Source organism: Micropterus salmoides, unplaced genomic scaffold (genome assembly GCF_014851395.1).
Source record: "Micropterus salmoides isolate LMB-PRFRI ecotype aquatic unplaced genomic scaffold, ASM1485139v1 Ms_hic_scaffold_20, whole genome shotgun sequence".
In the NCBI taxonomy this organism is placed as follows: Eukaryota; Metazoa; Chordata; class Actinopteri; order Centrarchiformes; family Centrarchidae; genus Micropterus; species Micropterus salmoides.
The window spans coordinates 30,114,468-30,123,892 of NW_024041151.1; the positions used below are offsets into that span (position 1 = coordinate 30,114,468).

At 40.5% G+C, this 9,425-nt stretch overlaps 1 protein-coding gene across 1 annotated transcript; it reads left to right on the forward strand.

The window, feature by feature from the left end:
* Positions 1-3,637: 3,637 nt before the first annotated feature.
* spra (sepiapterin reductase a) lies at positions 3,638-6,976 on the forward strand. Its single transcript, XM_038733705.1, has 3 exons — positions 3,638-4,110; positions 4,804-5,094; positions 5,827-6,976. Exons 1-3 carry the CDS (start codon positions 3,789-3,791, stop codon positions 6,015-6,017), a joined length of 804 nt encoding a protein of 267 aa, XP_038589633.1. The 5' UTR covers positions 3,638-3,788; the 3' UTR covers positions 6,018-6,976.
* The last annotated feature ends 2,449 nt before the right edge of the window (positions 6,977-9,425 follow it).

Consider the following 9,425-nt stretch of genomic DNA (forward strand, 5'->3'; position numbering starts at 1 on the left):
GATGTGGGGGGTTGTTGCACCAGGAAAACAGCGTGACTGCATTTGCAAAGTGGATATTTTGCACTATGGAGTCACCAACTATTAGCAAAGTTGGTTGGATGAAAGGAGGCACCGTCTTGACTGTGAGCCAGTGAGACTACCAGAGAGTCAATAAAAGTGCTAGGAGCATTAAATCCCCCGTCAGGGTGACCATTTAGCCCAGCCACCAGGCTAAAAAAAGCCCAGGTAAGCTAGCAGCAGTGGAAGCATAATGATTCATCACTACACAGTTTTTGAACTAGACTAAAATCTTTCTCAAACCTGCTGTTGGTCACAAATATTTTCTGTGTTTTGAGCTAGTTGTGTTGGAGTAACGTTCGGAATTAAACACAGCAACATTGCTCAAAAAGTTGCACCGTGTATCATCAGCTTTATGGAGATGGTGTTGGGAGATTTCCATGGTGAAATCTGCATGGTCTTTGGTTCAATTGAGCAGTACTGACCTGAAAACAGTTTTGGACAAGCTAAGGAAGACAGGCCTGACCATCAGCATAAAACAACCAACAACCAGAAGTGTCAGTTTTTTAGAACCTCACTCAAATTCCTTGGTCATGTAGTTTGCATCGATGAAGTACAAGTGGAAGAAGAAAAGTTACTAGCTGTAATGCCTTGAAGAGAAAAGGCTCCAAATATATCTGGACACCCATCTGCCAAGTTGCTTATGAAACATTAAAACAACTTGTTTCATTCCTCGTTCACCCAGACTTCACCTTACCTTTCATGGTGTACATTGATGCATTGATGTAGGATTAAGTGATTAAGTGCAGTGTTGGCCCAACCAACGGAATTAGGAAGTGAGAAGGTCATAACTTTCCTAGTCCCACCTTAAATCCAGCAGAAAGAAATTACTCAACCACAGAACAGGAATTCTTTCAACGTTGAGTATTGAAAGGGGAAGATTCCAAACAGTTCCTGATGCCCTCTCTAGACAGACCACCTGTGAGTGAAATGGACGGTCAGTTTCCCCTTTTGTGCCATCGTGCAACCAGCTAAAAGGAAATGTGTGGACTGCAAAGCTTAACAGGCCGACGCTGAGATCCAAAAAATATACGAATCCATACTTGACTGGGGAGATCCACATGTCAATCCCACCACTAGATTTACAATCTTGGAAGACAAAGTATATAAGATTGTGTAGCTGCCTCACAAACCATTGATCAAACATACATTCCCTCATCTCTCCACAGTCAGTTACTCCACTTCTTCCATGATCACCCACCAGCAGATTCAAAACCTACAAACGACTCACGTAACTTCCTAGTTCAGTCTGAAATTTGCAATGAGTCCAGAGTTACATACCGTGAGTCCACAAAGATGAGGACAAAGATGAACCCAACTGTAAATTGTGAAATGTAGATGAAGATTTTCTGGCTTCAAACTCTCTAACTGATGCTGAAATTTTTGGTGGGATGTTGCAGGTTAATAGTTGGGAGAATTTTAAAACAGATTTCGGTCCGCTTTTCTGTCAGAAGATTATTGAGGAACTCAGAGCCTTCTGATTGGCTAGTAGTCCGTAACTAGTAACTGCACATGTGCAACTCCCAAGAAAGATATTTTAGAAGTGAGATGCAACACTCCATAGCTGGGGCTCAGCTCCATGCCTTCAGTGTAGATTTTAAAACAGCATCAAAATGTGAATCATTGCATTGTTGCAGTTTTACGTCACTCTTGGAAATCATGTGTCATGCACAAGGGAGCTGAACCATACATGCTGGGAATTCGTGACAGCATTAAAGGGGACCATGTATATTTCCATAGTTATGCGAGTGACACGCAACTGTACATCTCTGTTGAACCAAATGATGCTACAGTTATAAACTCCAAGCTAGTAAAAGTTAATACTCCTACAGTTAAACAAGGACAAAACTGAAATCCTACCAGTTGGCCCTAACACAAAAAGAGAAATGCTGTTCAATAATCTGGGGAGATTCTGGATTAAATCAGAGGTTACAAGTCTTGGGGTTATTTTAGATTCAGATCTATTATTTAATTAACAAAGCAACAAAAATATAATTTTTCACCGTAGAAACATAGCCAAGTATGACCAAAAAATCAAAAAGATGATGAAAAATTGATTCATGCCTTTATTTCAAGCAGACTCGACTATTATAAAGCACTATTTACTGGCTTCCTGTAACATTTAGAATTCATTTTAAGATCCTCCTCCTTGTACGCCAAGCCAGTGGGCTAGGACCAAGCTACATTGCTAACTTCCTTGTTCACTACATGTTACGCTTAACACTCCTTGAACCCAACAACAGAACAAGGATTAGGAAGAATGTGAAAATTCACAGTTAATTTTATTTCTTAATTCCAAAAATGTACAACAGTGATCGCTAGCTTGAAGTCCTTCTGAAGACAGACAGACAGTGAGAGCTGAGCAGGCGGCAGAGAAAACAGGCGAGGCACTGAACGAGACTGATGGTGATCTCTCACAGGACATGAGAACCTGAAGCACAAGCAAAAAACAGGATCAGGCACCACTGATCAGGGGAACCACTGATGAGATTCAGAGGTTTGGCAGGAACCTGAGTACCACTTAGGTGTACAGACACAGAATATTGTGGTTTTTAAAGTCATTGCACACTTCCACATATGTTTAAATTATTAATAATTAAATCAACAAACTCAACAAGGCAATAAGAACAATGAACGTAAAAGTTGTCCAAGAGTGTCACTTTGTGTTAAAAAGTGGTGGGGACATAAAGGCCCAGGTCATGGGTGTGATGATACACTTAGCTCACAAGATGTGACGATATATTTGGTTCATGAGAACGGGACGAGATATTTTAACACTATTTTAAAACAAATATTCAATATAGTGATAGGATGGTCAGGGGGTTCTCTCCCAGATAATTTTGAGCTTGACACTTTGAACACTTAATTTCCTGTGTTCTGGAGAAATGTTCTGTTTATGGCGGAGATATCTCTGAAGGGAAAGACAAAATTCAGATGGCAGGTGACAATTCAAAATATAAAAATCTGCAATCTGTAGCTTGTTACTTTTTTTAGGCAGTGCACATTTGTTTCTTCTATATTTACATTACATGGTATGTTTTCTAATTGCGCAAATAAACCAAATAAAAGCATTTTCTTTTTTTATGTAGCATTGATTGTTTTGAGCTATTTTTCCAAACATTTTCAAACCCAACATTTTACAAAAGTGACCCACAGCTGACCCCCCCCCCCCCCCCGTGCCTGTTCCCTACCAATCAAGTTTTCCAAATAAACTGAAAATATTAAATGAACTTCTGTCTTGTGTAAAATCAAACTTAGTTGTACAGTGTCAATAAACATAATTCTTGGCGGATGTTTCTGGATATTTATGTGACCTAAAAAATCCTTCAAGTTTTGAAAATCAAAAACTATTATTTATATAATTTTTCTTTTGCACCGAAATACATCGACAGAAAAGTAGTTTCAGTGTAAAATAGCCACTAGAGGGCCAACTAACTGGCCAAAACGATGCAACGCAGGGAAGAAGAAAAAGGGGGCGTCTTGTCAGAGCCACACGGGCCAATCACAAAAGTGAGCATTCCTCTATGAACCAATCACAGCAGTGGGCCGTGGACCCCGTGCTCTCCAGGAACGCCCTGCTGCTGTTGCAAGCGGACTTGGTCCGTGTCACAATGACCTTTACTGTCAAAGGTAATTAAAGTCTGTGAAGAAGAGCAGACCTCTAGCCCCCCAGATTTTCGCCAGTCGTTATCTTTCCACACGCGCGCACGCGAACGCACTCTGTCAGCACCATGTCGTCCACTGAGCGTGCAGACCTGGGTCTGGCGCTCTGCATCATCACCGGGGCCTCCAGGGGCTTTGGCCGGACTGTGGCGAAGGAGGTGTCGCGGTTGGTGAAGCCGGGCTCGGTGCTCGTCCTGGTGGCCCGCTCCGGTGACGACCTGCGGGCTCTGCGGACGGAGCTGGCCGAGTCCGAGGAAGGAAGAGCGGGACTGGTGGTGGAGTGTGTGGAGGCAGATCTGGGTCAGATGGAAGGACCGGAGAGCGTGGTCAGAGCGTCTAAAGCCGCTTTGCCTGAAGTTATAGATCACCTCATACTGGTCAACAACGCTGGTAAGGAGACAGTATCCGCTAAAGTCAGGTCTGACTGCGGGACTAATCTTTTTCAATAGCTACATTTACTGAAGTGACGTTACAGGTGTTTGAACTTTACTTGAATATTTCCACTTCCCGGGATTATATACATTTACTCCACTACAATTGAAGGGAATTCAGATTTTACACACATTGGACGAGCTTACATAAACAGCCTGTTAAATAGATCAGATTAGTTCCCCCTCTACCAGCTATAACAGTAAAATGCTACACAATGCATCAGTGATGATGGAGGCTAATGATATATAATGCTGTCTTCAGTGTCTGCCATTTATAGTTTATTGGGCCTATTTCTTCAGTAGAGAATAGTTCCAATACAAACTGTTGACAGTGACCTTTTTGTATACTGTGAGTAGCACGCTAGAAATTCCTTTCACTTCTGAGGTGTAGTGTAGTCAGAGAATGTTTTTACTTCTTTAATGTAGGAGAACATACCTTTAATTAAAGATCTTCTCTATTGTCATGGATTAACTTTGAGCAGGGCCGGCCCCAGAATTATTAGGGCACCAGGCAGGATTGGAGTGAAACTTCCTTTTGATTATGTGATCTTGTTTCCTGCCTGAATATATTTTGCACACTAGTTTATGGAACTACTCACAGGAATGAGGATGGAGACACACACATGTGACATGTTCTTCCCTCTCATCCCAGCCTCTCTGGGTGATGTGTCCCGCTACGTCAAAAGCTTCACCAACATGGCAGAGGTGGACTCTTATTTGTCTCTCAATGTCAGCTCCGCTCTGTGCCTCACCGCCAGCGTCCTCCAGGCTTTTCCGCAGCGTCCAGGTCTGAGGCGCACCGTGATCAACGTCTCCTCGCTGTGCGCCCAGCAGCCTTTCCCCTCCTGGGTGCTGTACTGCACCGGCAAGGCTGCCCGAGCGATGATGTTCAGGGTACTGGCAGAAGAGGAGCCGGACCTCCGGGTGCTCAACTACTCCCCAGGTAAGGAACTGCCCGTTTACACCCGGGTACATTCAGGACCAACTGGTCAGCCTGAAACTGAAGCTGAATTGAAGCAGTGGCTGGAAGGTGGAGATCTAACTCCAAACACTTTTTCAAACACTTTCAAAGAAAGAGAAAATGTGGAAGACCTAAAGAGCCATGCAAGGGGTTACAAGCACTGGATTAATTTAATTACACAATAATGAGGAGTTGATAAAAACAAAATAAGAAATAATTCAAAAAGAAATCCAGTAATAAATATTTCTTGATTATGATGAATCATGAACGAATTAGCACTTAATTTTTCTATTTATTAATTATTTATTATTATCATAATTGTTTTCTATGTTCTACCTCAGATTTGTTAAGTGATCCACTCTTTGGCATCATTTGTTCTGACCATAAAGAAAAGTTTAACCACAATTAACCATCTGGTTTCTTCAACTTTTAGTCTTTAAAAAAAAATCTGCCTTTAAACTTGAAAGAAATAATGATTTGACATTTATTGTGATAAGTATATTTATCAAATGATATAAAGGTTTTTATCGTAATAACATATTGGTCATATTGCCCAGATCTGTGTGCTAATCATCACAATAAAGTAGTAAAACCACAGTATAGTTTTAAAACTTATTATTTTGTCTCTACTTTGCAGGCAAAAGGGTTTTTTCTGTTCCTTCAAACCATAATTTTCTTGAACCCAGTTTATTTTTGTCCTCTGTATTGAACCAGGGCCCCTGGACACCGCCATGCAGTTGGTGGCCAGATCTGAAACAGCTGATCCCAGCTTGAGGAAGGCTTTTTCAGACAAGTTCGCTCAGGGCCAGCTGCTCACCTGTGAGGCGTCCTGCGCCAAGCTGATGAAGCTGCTGCTGGAAGACAAATACACATCAGGAGCTCACATCGACGTCTTTGACGTTTAGACGTAGCACGAGCACACTCAGCCTTTTAGCTCTAGGGCAGATTATTTAAATGTGCCTTGATTTTAATTGAAACTATTAATTTACACTGTTGATGACTACAGCCATAAATGGAAAAGTTCAATTAATTTTTATTTATATAGTGCCAAATCACAACAACAGTTATCTCACAGCACTTTTCATAAAAGAGCAGGTCTAGACCGTACTCTTAACTGTGATGTTGATTAGTTATAAGCTGATTCAAATTTCACTGTCCGTCTTAACTCTGCAGGTTGTAGCATTCTGATGTTAAACTGACCAGTTTGACAGGATGAAATATCAAACTGATGTTCATCAGATTTACTTTCAAAACATTCCAGAGCAGAGGTGCAGTAAAGCTGCAGTCAGTAATGTCACTGCACGCACAGTTAGAGAAATTCCTTTGAGATGGTAGACACTACAGGACATGAAGCACACATTTGTAGAAAAGATAGACAGTTAGGAAACATTATGTGTTGCTTTCAGCCCATTCTCCGAGTTCCCTGGTCAGATCTATGTGGTCAGATCCACGATATTTTTATAGCACCACTGTAACTTAACTCTGAAGCCTTTAAATCGTACACATAGTGTGCTTTAAAGTGTGAGACTGAAAAAGACATGCTGGTTGGTAACAGGATGGCTGGTTTGAGCTTTGCCAAGATCATAGTTGGGAACATTGAATGAAAAACCTCAGAAACTTCAGTAAATCATTTGTACTGGTGCTTTACTGCACATGCCTCAGGCCATAATGAGTAATCTTCTGGTCACAGGGCGTCATAATGCAGTGGTGGGATATGATTTGAAAACACATGACATCACCTGTTCACCCTGCTGCCTTCTGGGAAGAGATATATAGAAGTTTCTGCTGCCATACCATCAGACTGCAGAGCAGCTTTTCCCCCCAAGCTATCAGACTCTTAAACTCTAATTCATCCTCAGCACTGCTCCAGTGATGATACTTACTTTCTGTTTACCATTTTTATGATTGCTTCTGTATTAATGTATGTTGTTTGCTATGTAGCAGAAGGGATTTACAAACTCAATTTCATTCTATAGAGAGAGAGAGAAAGAGATCCCTGTCTGTGATGGATAACCGCTTTAATGACACATCGGAACTGTAAAACAGAAACTGTACTGCAAGTTAAATAACTGTATTAAAAAATATGAGAAACGAAGACCGTAAGCTAAGACCATAGGCAAAAGAAAATATTAAGAACAAAAAACACAGGAGACACCTAAAAAGTAAAGATTAGGAGCTCACCAAGGCCAGGTATTTGTTTCATCACAACCTCTATCTTTCTGTTTGCATTAATCAGAACCAGGCAAGTTGGGTGGGTGGGTTTCAAGTGACGCTGTGTGTCAAACACTACATAAGTGTATCCACCTCTGTAGCACTCTTCCATTACAAAACATGGTGAGTGTCTCAAACTGTTAAAAGTAAAAGACGGCTACATTCAGGGACTTTGACATCACCCATCGGTCCAATTTTGAGAAAAATCAAAGATAAAGCAGCGAATGCTTTAGGGCGGGGCTACCTTGTGGTTGACAAGTTACTGCTACAGCAACCTTTCAGAGGTAGCATTGGTAGCAATGTTTATCCCTCCCAAGCTCCACCCTTTCATACAAATATGGTCACTTCTGGTTCCAAAAACAGTCAGTATGCCAAACTCAAGACTTTAAAACAGAAGTACTGTGTCATAAATTCCAGCCATAGTGAAGTCTTTACTATTATAAAGTCAGCTTTACAGGGCCTTACCTGTGATATGTGTTAATGTTTGTTATGAGATGCTGATGTAAAGTAATAGTGCTCCTGTAGTGCTGAGCCTAGGCATTTCAATATGTGAGAGAAATGTGGTTGTGTTCTTCTCCGCTCAAAATATTTTTCACACATTCCTCAATGACTTGTTATTTTTTATATAAATGTGGATTGGAAATGATTGCTTTGTATAGGTGTTATCCAGATTAATTTTGTAAACGTGAGGCTGTATATTAAAGATACACAATACTGAGATTACCTGTTCATTAGTTTTTGTCTTTTGTTCTCTTCATACATGCCATTGAAGCCCAAAATCCGACAATCTTACATACAAAAATATAAAAACACAGTACGTATACAAATGATAATATAAAGGTACCACTTTGTTTTTAATTATTTCTTTAATGTTAATAAATCATTCACTACTTACAGATCAGTAATAATCCATAATACATTTTAGAAATTCCCTTGAGTGTCCATGCTGAAAACACTTGACATTTTGCCAGTGCTGTCCAATGTTCAGTCTCCTTTAAGTTCTGCTTCAGCCTCCACCAACTCCTAATAAATATCTCTGTAGCTCTGTAGCTGCTAAATAAGAATACTAACTATTTATATTGCACTCATCAAACAAAGGTACAAAGTGCTTCACAAAAGACACACAGGGCAAAAAAGGACATGAAAGACCACCATGGAAGATAAAATACATGGGGAGAGAAAAAATAGAAATCACAGTGAAGTAAAACAGATATACTGTAAGAGGAATACAACTCAAATAAATAGCAACTTTATATAACTAACATAAAAACCTTAAGATAAACAGGCCACTCAGATAAAATCAGGATATGCCTTCTGATAAAAGTGCATTTTAAATAAGACCTAAAAGAAGACATGGACTCAGCTCTGTTCATCAACTAGTCACTAACTTTGTCTCTCGGCTGTTTGGTGCTGGGCAGCAGCAACAACGTCAAGGTCAAGGGGCTCACCAAAATCATTAGGATTCACCTTCTGGGGGCCATGAATGTCCACACTACAGCACATTTACCAGCTGTTCTGACACATCTTGATCTGGGCCAAAGAATTAGACCACAAACGGTGTTGTAGTCAAGAACGCCCAAACCAAGACCAAGTAAAGACCAAGACCAGAGTTTATTGAGACCAAGACAAGACAAAGACTTTTATGGACTGAGACTATGTCGAGACCAAGACCGGGGGAGGGGAGGGGAGAATGAGACCAAGACCAGTTCCCCACATTACATGAACTGACTGCATTAGCTACTTATCTCATTATGTTTACTAAATTACAGATTGCTGTGTTGTTGTTTTACAGATTAATTCTTTTTAGTTTAGGTAGCTAAATATTATTACAAATGTTTTGCTTAAATATCCTCCTGCTCCCAGACAGCCACATCTTCTCCTGTCTCCCCCATTCACCTTTTTGGAGTGCGTGTGAAGAGGGGTGGGGAGGAGTGACAGCCGTTAAAGGTAACAACACATTTTTAATTAGGGTTATTGGTTGCATTTGAAGCAATACGTTTTACATCCCATCAAAGTTAGGATGTTAGCAAATAAACAGACAATGCAAAAGCAATTTATTGATATTCCCAAAGTTGTAGTCTTGACTGGTTTTGAAATAAAAT

Coding starts and splice junctions, on each gene's coding strand:
- spra (XM_038733705.1), top strand. CDS start 3,789: ATGTCGTCCACTGAGCGTGCAGACCTGGGTCTGGCGCTCTGCATCATC. Junction 4,111..4,803: donor CATACTGGTCAACAACGCTG/GTAAGGAGACAG, acceptor CTCTCATCCCAG/CCTCTCTGGGTGATGTGTCC. Junction 5,095..5,826: donor GGTGCTCAACTACTCCCCAG/GTAAGGAACTGC, acceptor GTATTGAACCAG/GGCCCCTGGACACCGCCATG.